At 38.1% G+C, this 20,707-nt stretch overlaps 1 protein-coding gene across 1 annotated transcript in view; it reads right to left on the reverse strand.

The window, feature by feature from the left end:
* The window catches only part of LOC130050724 (interaptin-like), a 31,434-nt gene extending 12,500 nt beyond the window's left edge, over positions 1-18,934 (reverse strand). Inside the window, exons 1-11 of the mRNA XM_056150976.1 lie at positions 18,830-18,934; positions 15,976-16,089; positions 13,671-13,784; positions 13,134-13,241; positions 12,535-12,759; positions 12,059-12,400; positions 11,583-11,924; positions 11,382-11,489; positions 11,095-11,124; positions 7,402-7,651; positions 2,446-2,478 (exon numbers count right to left, since the gene is read on the reverse strand). Of these exons, the coding sequence (XP_056006951.1) occupies positions 2,446-2,478; positions 7,402-7,651; positions 11,095-11,124; positions 11,382-11,489; positions 11,583-11,924; positions 12,059-12,400; positions 12,535-12,759; positions 13,134-13,241; positions 13,671-13,784; positions 15,976-16,089; positions 18,830-18,934 (1,771 nt within the window). The remainder of the gene's footprint in view (positions 1-2,445; positions 2,479-7,401; positions 7,652-11,094; positions 11,125-11,381; positions 11,490-11,582; positions 11,925-12,058; positions 12,401-12,534; positions 12,760-13,133; positions 13,242-13,670; positions 13,785-15,975; positions 16,090-18,829) is intronic.
* Between the last annotated feature and the right edge of the window lie 1,773 nt (positions 18,935-20,707).

A 20,707-nucleotide genomic window follows, 5' to 3' on the forward strand; every position in this document is an offset into this window, starting at 1 on the left:
AAAAACTACGATGGAAATATGAATTTGAGAATCAGATTAAAAGGGTTGGAATGCCAAGTGAAGTGAATTGTACAGGTGTCGGCTCAAGTAGTTTTACTGTACTCAATCTTATTCTTATATTGCTAAAATCTCTAGATCAAAAGAAACCATTCATGAATTCATGTTCTCCCGATTTGACATCTGTGAGCTGTTTTGCGATATTAGGCACTCGCGTAAGATAGGAAATCTACAGCATTGGGTTACAATGACCTGGATAATAGCACACCTTACACAGCGTTACAGCTAACAGTGACAAACGCCAAAGTTACGAGTCTGATGACTTTTTCTTCCTGATTGAGGTCACTGTAACCTAGTTTTAGGTCACTGTAACCTAGTTTTAGGTCACTGTAACCTAGTTTTAGGTCACGAAACACGGTTCCCTAAGACACAAAAACTGAAAATTAAGGTTCGATAATTCTAAACTCGCAGTATCGAAGTTACCAGCCAGACAGGATATTAAATTGAAAAGTTAACGGATGGACGCTTTCGCCATATCCCACTGGACATAAACAGATGTATAAAAATCTCATATAACAGCTTCTGAAAAACTTGATCTGTATAGTAAATCTGACTGTCTTTCTAGAACCCTATAAACATTTCATACTGATTATATAAAGACAACATTTAGAAGCCTGGAAATGTATACATGTATGTCTATATAAAGACAACATTTAGAAGCCTGGCACTGTATACATGTATGTCTATATAAAGACAACATTTAGAAGCCTGGCACTGTATACATAATTATAAATAAATAATATTATATATACAAAGACAACATTTAGAAGCCTATATACATTCTGTGTTTCATATATAATGCACAATATATATATACACTGTATAAATATATCCAGGGGTCCGTGTTTGCCCACTGTATAAATATTCATTGTATATACGTCTATATATGTCTAATTCAACATGCACTGAGAAAAAAAAATTTGTGTCGTTGAAAAGATTATGTTGGATTGCACAGTGAGAAGAACATGGTAAAAAGAAAACTAAAATGAAGGTTGATATAGAATTCAGAGGTGTCCGATTAAACAGGTTTAACTGCAAAATGATCAGATATCATAATCATAATATGTTTACGGTGTTACCGTTGGGACGAGCAAAGATCCATTACATCTTACAATCAATCTGATTAATCTTACAATACGACTTTAGGCGATTCATTTAACGCGGGAAATATAACACGGTTGATGTAAACAGTGCATTGTGACGTCATATTAGCTGCGATTTGTTTTCTTTCAAATCAAGCAATTATCCACAACAAAATGTATGAAGGTATGGGAAAGCTTGTCTGGAATTTAAAATCATATGTGGTACTTTCCAAACTATTTATTTGTTTTATTTACGGGGTTGTCAATGAAGTATTCCGCAGTGACGGCGACATTTTTTCGGAAGCATTATGGGTAGTCCCCATCATTTTTCAGCTGATGAAGAGCAAATCACGTGATTCCATTGCGTAATCATTGGAGCGAGCTCGCTATTAAATGAAATCAAGAGGCCGTCAAAATGTGTATGTTGCACATGATGTCTGTAGCCATGCACCAACATGTCCACAATTGTAACCTTCAAACTTGACATTTGACCTTCATCCAGACTAAAAAAGATTCTTTAACCTTGAACTTCAAATTCACATAGTATACAGTCTCCAACTTTTCTAGTTCTTTTTTTCAAAATTGTCGTCTCACAGATAAAAAACTACAGTGTATATCATAGAATTACATCAATGTCAGGACTCACAGATCACAAACTACAGTGTATATTATAGAATTACATCAATGCCAGCAGCAGTGTGTTTGGAATGTAAAATTACGAACTATTTCATTTTCACTATTAACAGCTTACAATGAAAGCCCCTGCTATACATAGCTCTGTATAGGAATATGCAGGAAGAAGAAAATAAGTCCAAGCTTCATGTATTTTCTATATCCAAACTACAGCCAGACATCTGTTTTCTATACATTATACACAAGCACTCAAAATATTCAAGATTTTCTACAACAACTGAAAGAGATAATGTAAGAGTCGTTGAAAACTACGTGGTTATATATTTTTCATTAAAAAATTCCATCAGATCAACTGAAGGTTGATAAGCTTGATTATTTGGGAAAACTTCAAAAATGTTTCATATTTACACTCAGAATTTTTTTTTTTAAAGAATGATGCATTCCATCAATTTTTTTATACTAAGAATTCTACAATTTTCTGAGTTTCGAGGTACAGTAACTAAACAGAGAATTTTATACAAATCAAATAAAAAAAATTCACCCCCTTCTCGTTTCCGATTCCTACCCGATGCCTGTCGACATCATTGCGGAACATACAGGTAAGCAGGTTGCTATGGTGACAGTTATACATTAGCTACTCACCACGGTGATGTACATTTTAGTGATAACTCACCTTTAGGAACATCAATCTCTATTGTCTGGACAACTAGTGTGGACAGAAATCATGCAATATATCAGTACTGGTCCATCATAATGAATTTACACTCACCCACACAATTCACACCCTCACACACACCCACACAATTCACATACAATTCACACCCACCCACAAAATTCACATCCTCACACACACCCACACAACTCACATACAATTCACACACACACACCCACGCAATTCACACCGACCCACACAATTCACACACACCCACACAATTCACACCCTCACGCACACACACCCACACAATTCACACCCTTACACACAATTCACATCCTCACACACAATTCACACCTTCAAACACAATTCACAATGACCCACACAAATCAGACACACCAACACAATTCACACACACCCACACAATTCACACACACCCACACAATTCACACACACCCACACAATTCACACTCACCCACACAATTCACATCCTCATGCACACCCACACAAATCACATCCTCATGCACACACACGTAATTCACACCCTCACACACAATTCACACACACCTACACAATTTACCCACACCCACAAAATTCACACCCTCATGCACACACACAATTCACACCTTCAAACACAATTCACACCCACCCACACAATTCAAACACATGCATGCATAATTCACATCCTCACACACAATTCACACCCACCCACACAATTCACACCCTCACACAAAATTCACACTCTCACACACTCACACAATTCACACCCACCCACACAATTCACACTCACCCACACAATTCACACCCTCGCACACATCCTCACACCCCCCTCCCACACACACACACACACACACACACACACACACACACACACACTCGAGTAAACCTAGTATTTATGTTTCTGTTTCCTGTGTGATAACTCTTTGAGCTGAACATTTTCAAATTTTATTTTCCCATTTTTATTGTTTATACAGTGCTTAACTAAAGTATTTCTAATGGTCAACCAAAATATGAATATCAGTTGTTGAGTTATACATGTAAGTGAGATACAGCACTTGCAATCCTTTCTTAGGTAAACAAGGATCGTGACATGTTTCTGTTTTCATTAGACAGTTTAATAGAAAATAGCGTGTTTAAAACAAAATGAGATGTGCCAAACACTAGAAAATATTTGATTGTGTTAAGAATTCCCTTACAAATTGAAAAAATCTGGCGCTTTAAACAATTTTTAGTTCTTTATGTAACCTAAGTAAAGAAAAACATTAAGCCTCAGCCTTGTTTACGTAACAAGGACTTGCACATTAAGCCTCAGCCTTGTTTACGTAACAAGGACTTGCACATTAAGCCTCAGCCTTGTTTACGTAACAAGGACTTGTGACCTCTGTATCTCCCATGTACCTTGACTACCAACATTCAAATTTTTGCTGATCATTAGTATTATTATACTTTCATGTAAAATACTCGAACCTGATTGGTCGAGAAGCATTTGAAAAAACATATTGTTACCCTCTGAAAACAGAAAACACGCGACCCAGGATGATAGTATCTAGCAACGGGTAACAGTACTTGACAACGGGTGATATTATAAAAAATTATCACATGCGTCAAATTTATGCGCGTACAGTTCGCCGTAGATTGCTAGACGACGTCGTTTGAGCATTTGTAATAAACGCGAGTACCCGCATCGAAATAAGAAATACCGCATGACAGTGATTGATCAAATGTCAACAGACGTAAGTTTTTCTGCTTTCCAGTTTACATAACATTCAGTATAATAAAACAAATATTGCATGTAGTTGAGGGTAACATTGAAATTTTCACCCCTCAAGAAACCATTGTCAACCTCGGCTACGCCTCGGTTGACAATGGTTTTCTCGGGGTGAAAATTTTCAATGTATACCTCAAATACATGCAATATTTATATAATACCTTAGTTAAGCATTCTAAACATTAAAAATCAAAAAATAAAATTTGAAAATTTTCAGCTCAAATCGTGTCCATGTCCCTCTAAAGGAACTGATTCGTGATTTTCCCTGAATTTTTGTCTTCACTTTTAATGATCAAAATCTACTGTTTAATGTGTCTAAAAGTTTTTACCAAAACAATAATGTTATATATTATGACAAAAGCTCATTATAGAATTTAATAATTGTTTTGTATGCAAAGATTGAGGTATGTTATTGTTTATGAATAAATGATGCGATTCTGAAAAAAAGAAATTAATTACTGATAGGTATGATTCTGGAAGAAAAACATTCCTTAGGCAGGATTCTGTGGCATGAGTTTTGCATTGTGATAAATTTTCTGATAACCCTTGTTGAACTGGCTCACAATTGTAGATCGACCAGCAGTATAAAAAAATGAACCTAGTGTAATTGCTCTATTTGCTTATGATAGCCCTATCACACAGCGAACAGTTATAAATAAGAGAAGTGGACTAAGACGTCAACTCTGTTGAACACCTATGTTTTGTTTAAAAAACCATGCATTTATCCGTCTTTATCTCATGCAAGTATGCTAGTGTGAGTATCAAACCATACAGACATGCAGATTGAATAACAATATTCAAATCTTTGAACATTATGCATACATATAATACACTGTGATCTCTAAAAGCTACAAGTGTTTAATAATCACATACAGAAAAATAAAACTGAAAGTAAATATCGAACAATCATCATGCTGGCATTGCATGGTATGTGCATCACATTTTCAATGTGCCCGCTGTTTTAAATCCCATGTTTGAGAATGTTTCTTTCATGCAGAGACCTAAACCGCTGTAGGTGAAGTGCTACAAATTTTGACCTATAGATGGCCATAAAAGTATGGGTTCTATATCTTGCCGGTTTTCTAATGCTGGGAACAGTCACTTAACATCTTACGATTGATGCAATGATCAAAGTTCAAACCCGGAACCTTCTGGTTGCCAAGCCAAGCGTCCTCACCACTTAAAGGTGCTTCAGTAACCTTTAATTCTTAGCCTGAGCATTATACATAGTTCTAACAGGCCCAGCATTTAACGTGTCCTTATTGGTACATCCTTCTCACAAAGCATTTTATGATTTTTAATCAATGTCCAGGCTAATAATTTCTGCCATGTGTTATCTCATTCCAGAAAACCATAACTGTCTAGTTTATGTTCTCATTTTTCCGCAAGCAATCAAATATTTATTAGTGTGAACACCTGAAGCACATCTGTTAGTATCAAGTCCTAAAGTGACATCAATGAAAATTCAATCATCTGCTGAAACTTGCTATTCACATCACTCTGTGAACAAATTCCTCAACTAAAACCTGCTCTCCACATCAGTCTGTGAACAAATTCCTCAACTAAAACTTGCTCTCCACATCAGTCTGTGAACAAATTCCTCAACTAAAACCTGCTCTCCACATCAGTCTGTGAACAAATTCATCAACTAAAACTTGCTCTCCACATCAGTCTGTGAACAAATTCCTCAACTAAAACTTGCTCTCCACATCAGTCTGTGAACAAATTCCTCAACTAAAACCTGCTCTCCACATCAGTCTGTGAACAAATTCATCAACTAAAACCTGCTCTCCACATCAGTCTGTGAACAAATTCATCAACTAAAACCTGCTCTCCACATCAGTCTGTGAACAAATTCCTCAACTAAAACCTGCTCTCCACATCAGTCTGTGAACAAATTCCTCAACTAAAACTTGCTCTCCACATCAGTCTGTGAACAAATTCCTCAACTAAAACTTGCTCTCCACATCAGTCTGTGAACAAATTCCTCAACTAAAACTTGCTCTCCACATCAGTCTGTGAACAAATTCATCAACTAAAACCTGCTCTCCACATCAGTCTGTGAACAAATTCCTCAACTAAAACCTGCTCTCCACATCAGTCTGTGAACAAATTCCTCAACTAAAACCTGCTCTCCACATCAGTCTGTGAACAAATTCCTCAACTAAAACCTGCTCTCCACATCAGTCTGTGAACAAATTCATCAACTAAAACCTGCTCTCCACATCAGTCTGTGAACAAATTCATCAACTAAACTCAACTCCTTATCAGGAGACAACTAGAGGTAAACTTAGAACTCCCTTATCAGGAGACAACTAGATGTAAACTTAGAACTTCCTTATCAGGAGACAACTAGATGTAAACTTAGAACTTCCTTATCAGGAGACAACTAGATGTAAACATTCTTAGAACATTTTACCGTAACCATTTACAGCGAGTCTCCTCTCGGAGTACATTACTCAAACACAGCTGCATCAGATTAATCTATAGAGTACTCACTTAGTGAGACTGGGAGGTCAACAGACCGGTGTCATTAAACAGGTCATTAAACAGGTAACAGCTGTTCGTCTTCCGAGCGTTCGGTAGTGTTAAGGTAGTCATTCAGTAAGATAAAGAGCCACCATGGCATCTGTCCAGCATTAAGCAAAATTTGTAGCGCCTCACCTACAGAGAATTACTTACGTACGAAAACAAAAGATTATCAAAGGAGTGACAAATTCCAATGAATCAAACTACATATCTAGTTATCCTTTCAAATCATGACCTAAATCCCTCAGCTTGCCTGGGAAATAAAATCACATACTCCCCCCATATTCCTCGACTCAATTCAATATATACACCATTTCCCCTGACTCATCGAGTTACTGTACCATCATATCACCCACTCACTAATACTTGCTTGAGATAATAGAAAAATTGTGCATATTTTCCCCTTGTTGACTCAAGATAACCATATTTTCCTCTGGGTGTCTTCGAGATAAAAACTTTTTTGCCTTCCTGGCTTGAGATAAACAAATTTTTGCCTTGCTGGCTCAAGATAAACATATTTTTGCCTTTCTATCTCAAGATAAACATATTTTTGCCTTTCTAGCTCAAGATAAACAAATTTTTGCCTTTCTAGCTCAAGATAAACAAATTTTTACCTTTCTAGCTCAAAATAAACAAATTTTTGCCTTACTGACTCGAGAATAAATAAATTTTCGCCTTACTCAGCGAGTCCTCCAGCAGCGAGTCATTGAGTTCATCCTCGTGCTCTCTTTCGAGTTCAGACATGCGACTCATCCACTCCGACTCGAATCGACTCATTTCGTCTGCATGCTCCTTGTTCAGCGAGTCACGTAGATCCTGAAGAGCCGCCAGACGCTGCTGTTCCTGTTCCGAGACCACCACCTCAATCTGACCTTCATAAATCTGTTCCAAGGTCAGTCGCATGGCCTGTAACTGTAGGTTCAATTCATCCTAAAACAGAGAACACGAGTCTTATTAAAACAGAGAACATGAGTCAAATTATTAAAACAGAGAACATGAGTCAAATTATTAAAACACAGAACATGAGTCAAATTATTAAAACACAGAACACAAGTCAAACAAGAGGTACTGTGAGCAATGCTCACTAAGAATACCCCCCGCTTACCCCAATCTCCCAAAGGGTGTTGGTAATAGGTATAAACTACCTCTTTTCTGAGTGTAAAAAACAAATGGCATGACAAACCGAACCATATTGCTACTTCGATGTCCAGTGTGCGTGACCTTTGACCTTTTGACCCCAAAATCGATAGGGAACATCTTCATCCCATGGGTAGTCCATATGTATGATATGGTGACTGTAGGTGGAAAGGATAACGCTTTAGAGCCCGGAAACCATATTGCTACTTCAATGTCCAGTGCGCTTGAACTTTGACCCCAAAATCGAAAGGGAACATCTTCATCCCATGGATAGTCCATATGTATGATATGGTGACTGTAGGTGGAAAGGATAACGCTTTAGAGCCCGGAAACCATTTTGCTACTTCGATTTCCAGTGCGCTTGACCTCTGACCTTTTGACCCCAAAATTGATAGGGAACATCTTCATCCCATGGGTAGTCCATATGTATGATATGGTGACTGTAGGTGGAAAGGATAACACTTTAGAGCCCGGAAACCATATTGCTACTTCGATGTCCAATGCACTTGACCTTTGACCTTTTGACCCCAAAATCAATAGGGAACATCTTCATCCTATGGGTAGTCCATATGTATGATATGGTGACTGTAGGTGGAAAGGATAACACTTTAGAGCCCGGAAACCATATTGCTACTTCGATGTCCAGTGCACTTGACCTTTGACCTTTTGACCCCAAAATCAATAGGGAACATCTTCATCCTATGGGTAGTCCATATGTATGATATGGTGATGGTAGGTGGAAAGGATAACACTTTAGAGCCCGGAAACCATATTGCTACTTCGATGTCCAGTGCGCTTGACCTTTGACCTTTTGACCCCAAAATCGATAGGGAACATCTTCATCCCAAGGGTAGTCCATATCAGGGGTCGAAATTAACTTTTTCTTCCACAGGCTAATTTTAGCCTGTGGGTAAAAGATCCACAGGCTAAAATGAAAACCTACAAGCTAAAATAAAAATAATGAAGCAGTGCTCTTTTTTTCATATTGTTTTTTAAATCAATGATTTTCCCCACCATTACTGAGCCTAGTGGGTCAACAGGCATCATTTGGACAAAACACTAATTTACGTAAGTCATATGATGCAATGTTTAGGTCTCTTGACCATCGCACCTCAAATATTCACAACCTGTTTACTGCAGGTATAGATCCAATGTCTTCCAATTTTATGCCACGTCAGGTTGTCACGAGTAATTTTTCAAAGTGAATCCCAGACTCGTGGTTTATAAGCAGCACGATCACGAGTCCCATGATTTTTTTGTTTTTTGTTTTTGGTAATCGCCTACACGGTGAGCAGTGCACTCGTGCCGCGACTACAACCCGACCTCAGTATGAAAATGAATTGATGTAGATAGAAAATTCTGATTAAATTAACTACCGGAAGACTTGAATTCCAAGTATGAGCATTTTTGTTATTCATTTATCTAACAAGAAATCGGAATTTATGTTTTACCAAGTCAATTTAATCACCCCTATAAGTAAACAGGTCTATATTTTTCATTATATAATGCGATGTCCGACCTCTAAAGCATTTGTTTGACGCCGAGTTTCTTAAAAAATCATAAAAGAAAATCCGGATAGAAATGGTTGTTGAAATCATTCGTTCATGTAAGCGTTTGTATGATTTTGAGTGCAAGTTTAAGAAAGGGAATGGCGCATCGCGGCTTAAAACGGATACGATACGATCATGGTTTGTAAATCCCCACTCGCTAAGATTTGCGAGTGTCCACTATTTTTACTCGCTATTTTTCAAATCTACTCGCAATTTGCGAGTATTTCTCGCTAATTTCGAGCCCTGCATATGTATGATATGGTGACGGTAGGTGAAAAGGATAATGCTTTAGAGCCCAGAAACCATTGCGTCTACAGACGGACGGACGGACAGACAGACGGACAACCCGATTCCAGTATACCCCCCCCTCCCCCCACAACTTGTTGCGGGGGGTATAATTATTAAAACAGAGAACACGAGTCAAATTATTAAAACAGAGACCACGAGTCAAATTATTAAAACAGAGAACATGAGTCAAATTATTAAAACAGAACACGAGTCAAATTATTAAAACAGAGAACACGAGTCAAATTATTAAAACAGAGAACACGAGTCAAATTATTCAAACAGAGAACACGAGTCAAATTATTGAGATGAAAAAAAAATGGTTCATTGTATCGCTGAGGTGGCCTCGGGGTAGAGCATTTGCCCTACATGCGGAAGGTCGGGAATATATCCTGCTGCAACAGACCTAAGTCGTTAAAACAAGTAGTGTCAGTTCCATCACCAAACGCTTGGCATCAAATGGGAATTTCACGGGTCCTCAGAGATGAGCTCGACCTTAAAAATGGATGTCCCATGTCACAATAGGTGTGGCACGCTAAAGAACCCTCACTGCTCAATGGCCGTTAGTGCCAAGCATAGGCCTAAATTTGAAGTTGTGACGTATCCATATGAGTCAAAAATTCTCTCGAGAGACATTAAACAAGATCCAATCCATCAATCATTGTATTGCCTAGTACAGCGAGATAAAATAGTCAGCAGATTAATTGTTTCACCTAGTACAATATCTACACAACAACTGGTCAGTCTCTGTTAATTACCTGATACTTTGTTGACCATCAGTCTCCATTAATTACCTGGTATTGTCTGTTGATCGGTCAGTCTGTTAATTACCTGGTATTTTGTTTGTTGATCGGTCAGTCTGTTAATTACCTGGTATTTTGTTTGTTGATCGGTCAGTCTGTTAATTACCTGGTATTTTGTCTGTTGATCGGTCAGTCTCTGTTAATTACCTGATACTTTGTCTGTTGATCGGTCAGTCTCTGTTAATTACCTGGTATTTTGTCTGTTGATTGGTCAGTCTCTGTTAATTACCTGGTATTTTGTCTGTTGATCGGTCAGTCTCTGTTAATTACCTGATACTTTGTCTGTTGATCGGTCAGTCTCTGTTAATTACCTGATACTTTGTCTGTTGATCGGTCAGTCTCTGTTAATTACCTGGTATTTTGTCTGTTGATCGGTCAGTCTCTGTTAATTACCTGGTATTTTGTCTGTTGATCGGTCAGTCTCTGTTAATTACCTGATACTTTGTCTGTTGATCGGTCAGTCTCTGTTAATTACCTGGTATTTTGTCTGTTGATTGGTCAGTCTCTGTTAATTACCTGGTATTTTGTCTGTTGATTGGTCAGTCTCTGTTAATTACCTGGTATTTTGTCTGTTGATCGGTCAGTCTCTGTTAATTACCTGGTACTTTGTCTGTTGATCGGTCAGTCTCTGTTAATTACCTGGTATTTTGTCTGTTGATCGGTCAGTCTCTGTTAATTACCTGGTACTTTGTCTGTTGATTGGTCAGTCTCTGTTAATTACCTGGTATTTTGTCTGTTGATCGGTCAGTCTCTGTTAATTACCTGGTATTTTGTCTGTTGATCGGTCAGTCTCTGTTAATTACCTGGTACTTTGTCTGTTGATCGGTCAGTCTCTGTTAATTACCTGGTATTTTGTCTGTTGATCGATCAGTCTCTGTTAATTACCTGGTATTTTGTCTGTTGATCGGTCAGTCTGTTAATTACCTGGTATTTTGTCTGTTGATCGGTCAGTCTGTTAATTACCTGGTATTTTGTCTGTTGATCGGTCAGTCTCTGTTAATTACCTGGTACTTTGTCTGTTGATCAGTCAGTTTCTGTTAATTACCTGGTACTTTGTCTGTTGATCGGTCAGTCTCTGTTAATTACCTGGTATTTTGTCTGTTGATCGGTCAGTCTGTTAATTACCTGGTACTTTGTCTGTTGATCGGTCAGTCTGTTAATTACCTGGTATTTTGTCTGTTGATCGGTCAGTCTGTTAATTACCTGGTATTTTGTCTGTTGATCGGTCAGTCTGTTAATTACCTGGTACTTTGTCTGTTGATCGGTCAGTCTGTTAATTACCTGGTATTTTGTCTGTTGATCGGTCAGTCTGTTAATTACCTGGTATTTTGTCTGTTGATCAGTCAGTCTGTTAATTACCTGGTATTTTGTCTGTTGATCGGTCAGTCTGTTAATTACCTGGTATTTTGTCTGTTGATCGGTCAGTCTCTGTTAATTACCTGGTATTTTGTCTGTTGATCGGTCAGTCTCTGTTAATTACCTGGTATTTTGTCTGTTGATCGGTCAGTCTCTGTTAATTACCTGGTACTTTGTCTGTTGATCGGTCAGTTTCTGTTAATTACCTGGTATTTTGTCTGTTGATCGGTCAGTCTGTTAATTACCTGGTACTTTGTCTGTTGATCGGTCAGTCTGTTAATTACCTGGTATTTTGTCTGTTGATCGGTCAGTCTGTTAATTACCTGGTATTTTGTCTGTTGATCGGTCAGTCTGTTAATTACCTGGTACTTTGTCTGTTGATCGGTCAGTCTGTTAATTACCTGGTATTTTGTCTGTTGATCGGTCAGTCTGTTAATTACCTGGTATTTTGTCTGTTGATCAGTCAGTCTGTTAATTACCTGGTATTTTGTCTGTTGATCGGTCAGTCTGTTAATTACCTGGTATTTTGTCTGTTGATCGGTCAGTCTCTGTTAATTACCTGGTATTTTGTCTGTTGATCGGTCAGTCTCTGTTAATTACCTGGTATTTTGTCTGTTGATCGGTCAGTCTCTGTTAATTACCTGGTACTTTGTCTGTTGATCGGTCAGTTTCTGTTAATTACCTGGTATTTTGTCTGTTGATCGGTCAGTCTGTTAATTACCTGGTACTTTGTCTGTTGATCGGTCAGTCTGTTAATTACCTGGTATTTTGTCTGTTGATCGGTCAGTCTGTTAATTACCTGGTATTTTGTCTGTTGATCGGTCAGTCTGTTAATTACCTGGTACTTTGTCTGTTGATCGGTCAGTCTGTTAATTACCTGGTATTTTGTCTGTTGATCGGTCAGTCTCTGTTAATTACCTGGTATTTTGTCTGTTGATCGGTCAGTCTGTTAATTACCTGGTATTTTGTCTGTTGATCGGTCAGTCTGTTAATTACCTGGTATTTTGTCTGTTGATCGGTCAGTCTCTGTTAATTACCTGGTACTTTGTCTGTTGATCGGTCAGTCTCTGTTAATTACCTGGTATTTTGTCTGTTGATCGGTCAGTTTCTGTTAATTACCTGGTACTTTGTCTGTTGATCGGTCAGTCTCTGTTAATTACCTGGTATTTTGTCTGTTGATCGGTCAGTCTCTGTTAATTACCTGGTATTTTGTTTGTTGATCGGTCAGTCTGTTAATTACCTGGTATTTTGTTTGTTGATCGGTCAGTCTCTGTTAATTACCTGGTATTTTGTCTGTTGATCGGTCAGTCTGTTAATTACCTGGTATTTTGTCTGTTGATCGGTCAGTCTGTTAATTACCTGGTATTTTGTCTGTTGATCGGTCAGTCTCTGTTAATTACCTGGTACTTTGTCTGTTGATCGGTCAGTCTCTGTTAATTACCTGGTATTTTGTCTGTTGATCGGTCAGTTTCTGTTAATTACCTGGTACTTTGTCTGTTGATCGGTCAGTCTCTGTTAATTACCTGGTATTTTGTCTGTTGATCGGTCAGTCTCTGTTAATTACCTGGTATTTTGTCTGTTGATCGGTCAGTCTCTGTTAATTACCTGGTACTTTGTCTGTTGATCGGTCAGTCTCTGTTAATTACCTGGTATTTTGTCTGTTGATTGGTCAGTCTCTGTTAATTACCTGGTATTTTGTCTGTTGATCGGTACAGTCTCTGTTAATTACCTGGTATTTTGTCTGTTGATCGGTCAGTCTCTGTTAATTACCTGGTATTTTGTCTGTTGATCGGTCAGTCTCTGTTAATTACCTGGTACTTTGTCTGTTGATCGGTCAGTTCTCTGTCCGATCATTTCTCCTACAGCTTGTAAGATTTGCTCTAACTGTTGTTGATGTTCCTCATTCAGACTTCCTTTGAACGATTCCATCTCCTGAGAACATAAAAAAAACCTAAGATTATTCTGCAATAACTTCACACCCAGACCACTAAAACCTAAGATTATTCTGCAATAACTTCACACCCAGACCACTAAAACCTAAGATTATTCTGCAATAACTTCACACCCAGACCACTAAAACCTAAGATTATTCCGCAATAACTTCACACCCAGACCACTAAAACCTAAGATTATTCCGCAATAACTTCACACCCAGACCACTAAAACCTAAGATTATTCTGCAATAACTTCACACCCAGACCACTAAAACCTAAGATTATTCTGCAATAACTTCACACCCAGACCACTAAAACCTAAGATTATTCTGCAATAACTTCACACCCAGACCACTAAAACCTAAGATTATTCTGCAATAACTTCACACCCAGACCACTAAAACCTAAGATTATTCTGCAATAACTTCACACCCAGACCACTAAAACCTAAGATTATTCTGCAATAACTTCACACCCAGACCACTAAAACCTAAGATTATTCTGCAATAATTAATAACAAACAGACCACTAAACATACATTTTTATGTGCTCTTTCATAATGAATTCACAGCCTTATAACAGACAATAACAGTATCTTTTAAATAAATTCTAGAAATTTTTTTTAAAAATTTAAAACGAACATCCTAGCAAAGTTTATTTAAAAAAAACTAGTCCCTGTAAATGCAGCTGATCATGAGAAGACACATGCAGTAAATGCTGCAGATAGAACGGTTACCATATTTTGCAGAATTTCATTCTCACAACAAACTGACAACAACTGTTAGCAGACATTTTTATCTCACACATAAAAACACAATCACACTCGGACTAGCAGACATTTTTATCTCACACATAAAAACACAATCACACTCGGACTAGCAGACATTTTTATCTCACACATAAAAACACAATCACACTCGGACTAGCAGACATTTTTATCTCACACATAAAAACACAATCACACTCGGACTAGCAGACATTTTTATCTCACACATAAAAACACAATCACACTCGGACTAGCAGACATTTTTATCTCACACATAAAAACACAATCACACTCGGACTAGCAGACATTTTCATCTCACACATAACAAGAGGTACTGTGAGCAATGCTCACTAAGAATACCCCCCCCCCCCCCCCCCCCCCCCCCCCCCGCTTACCTCGATCTCCCAAAGGGTGTTGGTAATAGGTATAAAGTACCCCTTTTCTGAGTGTAAAAATATAGTATGCCTTTGTAGAAGAAAATGGAAGATATAGTCCGAACACAAATCCATGGTATAAACCTATAATTTGGACTTTGAGATCAAAGGTCAAGGTTCATGAATGTACATGACACAGTCTCATGGTGATACACTCATGTCTTATGGTACGACTTTGTCAAAACCCTATAATCAATTTTGATCTTGATATCAAAGTTCAAGGTCATATGGAGGTCATGAAGGTACATGACACATCGTCTCATGGTGATACACTCATGTGTCAAATATGGTATGCCTATGTCAAAGAACAAAGAAGTTATGGCCCTGAAACGAATCCATTGTAAAAACATTTAACATTGACCTTGAGGTCAATTAAGGTCATATGGAGGTCATGAAGATACATGACACATCGTCTCATGGTAATACACTCATGTGTCAAATATGGTATGCCTATGTCAAAGAACAAAGAAGTTATGGCCCGGACACGAATCCATTGTAAAAACCTTTTATTTTGACCTTAAGGTCAAGGGTCAAGGTCATATAGAGGTCATGAAGGTACCCAACACATCGTCTCATGGTGATCCACCTGTGTGCCAAATATGGTATGCCTATGTCAAAGAACAAAGAAGTTATGGCCCGGACACGAATCTCCACAGACAGACAGACGGACGGACGGACAGAGTGATTCCTATATACCCCCCAGAACTTCGTTCGGGGGGTATAAAAACACAATCACACTCGGACTAGCAGACATTTTTATCTCACACATAAAAACACAATCACACTCATACTACCAAAACAAACTCTCAATTTCTGAATCTGCTGTCAATAAATATCCTTGAAGTGAAGTTCATCGATCGATGACCTCATGTTCATAGAATCTATCAGATGACTTCCCCCACCCCCTGACGGGCTGTGTTCCTGTACAGTAATTAAGGCTGCATTTCCTTACAGCACTTGAGAGTAAATAATTTTTTTTTAACACTAACCTGTTGGTAAATGTCTCTGATGCTTTGTTCCGACATCTCACCCTGTCTCGATCTCGAAAGCTCATCTCGTAGCAAGTCCAGTTTAGACTCATACTCAGATCTCAGGCCATCCAACTGAAAACAAAAAAATCAATAAAACATGAGTTGTACAGTAGAACTTATCTATACTGAGTTGTACAATAGACCTTATCTATAATGAGTTGTACAGTAGAACTTATTTATACGGAGTTGTACAGTAGAACTTATTTATACTGAGTTGTACAGTAGAACTTATCTATACTGAGTTGTACAGTAGAACTTATTTATACTGAGTTGCACAATACAACTTATCTATATTGAGTTGTACAATACAACTTATTTATCCTGTTCATCCCACACAATATTCCCATAATTAAGCTATTCACTATTTTGACGATACTTAGATCACGTAAATAAACCCTATGTGTGTGGATTGCAATACGCGTAATTAACAACCTGCGGAGTTCTTCACGTTCACAACGACTCAACTCAATCATGCCACTTAGTTGTCCGTAGAACTCATTAATCCTGGGTTATACTGCAACAATCATTTCATCCATGAAAGTTCACCAATAAACCAGACTGATATTCCGTCAAACAAGAGCTCCAATGACCGAGATCTGGTCTTGGTCATCTCCTCTTTGGACATGGGACTGAATTCTTAGGACATGTTTCAGTCATTGATTACAGAACCTTACGTGGAGATGTGACTGAATTCTTACCAGGACGTGTTTCAGTCATTGATTACAGAACCTGACATGGAGATGATTTAAATGGTTGGTATGTTCAAAAGCAACAGATCTCAAAAACTCTGAAAAATTATTATATACCCCTAAAACTCTGAAACAATGTATCCTACATAAAACTCTTATCAGACAAGAGATCTCCATCAGATAAGAGATCTCCATGCTGAGAACGATCAGTCCAGGGGCGGCTCCCTAGTTTTAAAGGACATTAGATTCTGGTATCTTTAGGGAAGCATGGTTTTTGGAATTTTAAGGGACATAAAATCTAGATTTCTGGGGACATGAAGTTCTGGAATTTGAGAGGGCATTTGTTCTGGATTTCCAAGGAACATGGTGTTCTGGATTTCTATAAGGAACTTTGGGATCTTTGTTCTACATTACTAGGGACATGGACTTTGGATTTCTCAGGAAAATTTGATCTACATTACTAGGGACATGCTTCTGGATTCATAAGATCATGTTTCCAGATTTACAAAGGGCAGAGGTTCTGGATTCTAAGGAGTCTGACAATTTTTTTTAAATTCTCAGGGGCTGAATCAGAATATCTCTGCTTTGAAAATTTTGTCAGTCTAAAAATTTCTCTACAATCCGGAAAACATGCATAACTAAATTGTTCATCATGCAAATAATTTAGTTTAGTCTTGGTGGAGAGTCAACGTACACTCTAACTAGTCACATGACATGTTTGTTTTAATCATCTGTGATATAACGCAGGACGTCGAGAACCGACATCACCTAGCTATGAAACAACCGACCACTGAATGTTGTATTGTACGTAGCACAAAACCAACAGAGATTATGACATCACGATAAAACCAGTCTTTGTGGGACCCATAAGTACCTTCAAGTACTCATTCACATTCAGCAAACAAAAGAAGCTTCAAGTTCTCATTGACATTCAGCAAACAGAATTAGCTGCACTGCTTGAAATGTTTGTTTAAATCTTGATTGCTTTATCTGTTTAAGGTACAATATCATCTCGGACAGTAGTAGATAAGTCTTACAGCGATAAATTACTTTAATTTGTAAAATTTCTTGTTTTATGTTGTTGTGTTCAATCATACAGGTACATATCACCAACTGTGGGCCGGTGAAGAGTCACAAAGGACGGACGGACCATCACAGCTTATATACCAACCACCTACCATCACCATAGAAAACAAACCACCTAGGGCCAACTGTGGGCCGGTGAAGAGTCACAAAGGACGGACGGACCATCAGAGCTTATATACCAACCACCTACCATCACCATAGAAAACAAACCACCTAGGGCCAACTGTGGGCCGGTGAAGAGTCACAAAGGACGGACGGACCATCACAGCTTATATACCAACCACCTACCATCACCATAGAAAACAAACCACCTAGGGCCAACTGTGGGCCGGTGAAGAGTCACAAAGGACGGACGGACCATCACAGCTTATATACCAACCACCTACCATCACCATAGAAAACAAACCACCTAGGGCCAACTGTGGGCCGGTGAAGAGTCACAAAGGACGGACGGACCATCAGAGCTTATATACCAACCACCTACCATCACCATAGAAAACAAACCACCTAGACCAAACATTGAAAAGCATGCAATGAACTAGACCAAGCACTGAAAAGCACAACTCACACACAAACGGCCTTGTTACTACATGTATATCATATTATAATCAGGGATGTGACTGAATTCCTCAGAAATCAGAGGAAAACTGGTCAAAAATGGAGGCAACACCTCACCCTACCTGGAAAAATATCATTTTCTGCCACTTCAGATCAAATCCTGAGTGTTTCATTTTTTCTAAAATTTAGCAAATCAGAGGATTTCCTCTGAAAAGAGGAAATATCACACCCCTGTATAATCCTCTCTTGCAATGAATTGCGAGGGGTTAATCATTAATTTTCAAAACAGTACCCTGGGAGTAGATGGGTTAAAACACAATGTAAATGTTTTCCACATGGGGCTCAAGTTGTCATTACTCGTTTTACAAAACATTTACTGACTACATTGAATGCACTAAATAATGAGGTGAACTGGTGCATTCTGGGTCATTTATAATGTCCGAGCTCGAGCTGTAGTACTTGTTTTTAGTTGTCAATACCTTGTGTTGGGACATTTCTATGAGAAATCCGTCCGGCTTCCAGCTCAACACTAAGCCATCCTTGTCATTCAGACCAACCAGCTGCATGCAGTCAATCTTAAACATGGCTATTCTGACGAGGCCACTAACAGTTCAGATAGCCAATGAAAAGATCAGAACAGTTCAGACAGCCAATGAAAAGATCAGAACAGTTCAGACAGCCAATGAAAAGATCCGTATCATCTTGCAGTCATTACAGTACTGTAAAATCAGATGCAGGACCAAACACTACGACTCCAGCCAGCCAATCAAATGATCCATATTTCATTCTCAGTCAATCACTAATTCAGTTATTTGTAGGATCAGATATTTATCCAATAAACACAGCTGTAACATCTAGCACTGATTCATCCAATAAACACAGCTGTAACATCTAGCACTGATCCACGTCAAGTTTGTCCCACCATGCTGTGAAATTGGTTTCACTTTTCTGTTTTGTCTGATTAACAGCATTATAATTCACATCTTACAATTAACGCATCCTCAACATGATTAAACATCAAATAAAACAGCTCAAGATGTCAACCAGTTTTGATCTTGCAAATCAGCTTTTTTGAAACTTTACATAAAATACAATGATATAAGCTTACAAATTTGAGGGAATTTTCTCACTATATAACACTACAAATACAGTATAACTTCAGAAACACTAATTTCAACCTGAATACTCTACTCTTCATTAAATTCAACCAATACTCAACCCTTCATTAAATTCAACCATTGTACTCAACCCTTCAATCAATTCAACCAATACTCAACCCTTCAATAAATTCAACCAATACTCAACCCTTCATTAAATTCAACCATTGTACTCAACCCTTCATATTAAATTCAACCAATACTCAACCCTTCAATAAATTCAACCAATACTCAACCCTTCATTAAATTCAACCAATACTCAACCCTTCATTAAATTCAACCAATACTCAACCCTTCATTAAATTCAACCAATACTCAACCCTTCAATAAATTCAACCATTACTCAACTCTTCAATTCCAATGGATTATCTAATTACAATCATTGATTATAATCCGCTCATTTTAATTTTCTTACATTTGTATAACTGAATATTTCTCCAAATTCCCTTGTAGTTTACTTATTCAGTTCTAAGATTATAGATATATATGTTGTATTGTTTTTCTCTTGTGTTTTATACAGCTGAAAGCTAAATTAGAAATCCTTGGTCCATTAAATAAAATCCACATTTGCAAGACAGATCTGCACAATGTCTGTTTTAAATATCACGTTGTATTAAAGAGAATCCCCTTTCACTAGCTCTATAAAATAATGACCACCGGAATTTTTAATAAAGCCCTATACTATTCAATTTAATGCACTTGCAGTGAAGTAGAAAAGAACCCTGATCCCATTCTTGTTTGTTACATTCCTCGAGTATAATAGACCAGTGGAATAGGCCAATCCTAAATAATCCAATTAAGTGGAACAGCTGCACAACTTCAAAGACTATTCACTGCAAACTTAGACCACTCACTGCAAACAGTTAACACTGGCCTGCAAACTTAGACCACTCACTGCAAACAGTTAACACTGGCCTGCAAACTTAGACCACTCACTGCAAACAGTTAACACTGGCCTGCAAACTTAGACCACTCACTGCAAACAGTTAACACAGGCCTGCAAACTTAGACCACTCACTGCAAACAGTTAACACTGGCCTGCAAACTTAGACCACTCACTGCAAACAGTTAACACTGGCCTGCAAACTTAGACCACTCACTGCAAACAGTTAACACAGGCCTGCAAACTTAGACCACTCACTGCAAACAGTTAACACAGGCCTGCAAACTTAGTTACCACTTGCTACAAACACTTAACAT

This window comes from Ostrea edulis, chromosome 10, assembly GCF_947568905.1.
Source record: "Ostrea edulis chromosome 10, xbOstEdul1.1, whole genome shotgun sequence".
NCBI lineage: Eukaryota > Metazoa > Mollusca > Bivalvia > Ostreida > Ostreidae > Ostrea > Ostrea edulis.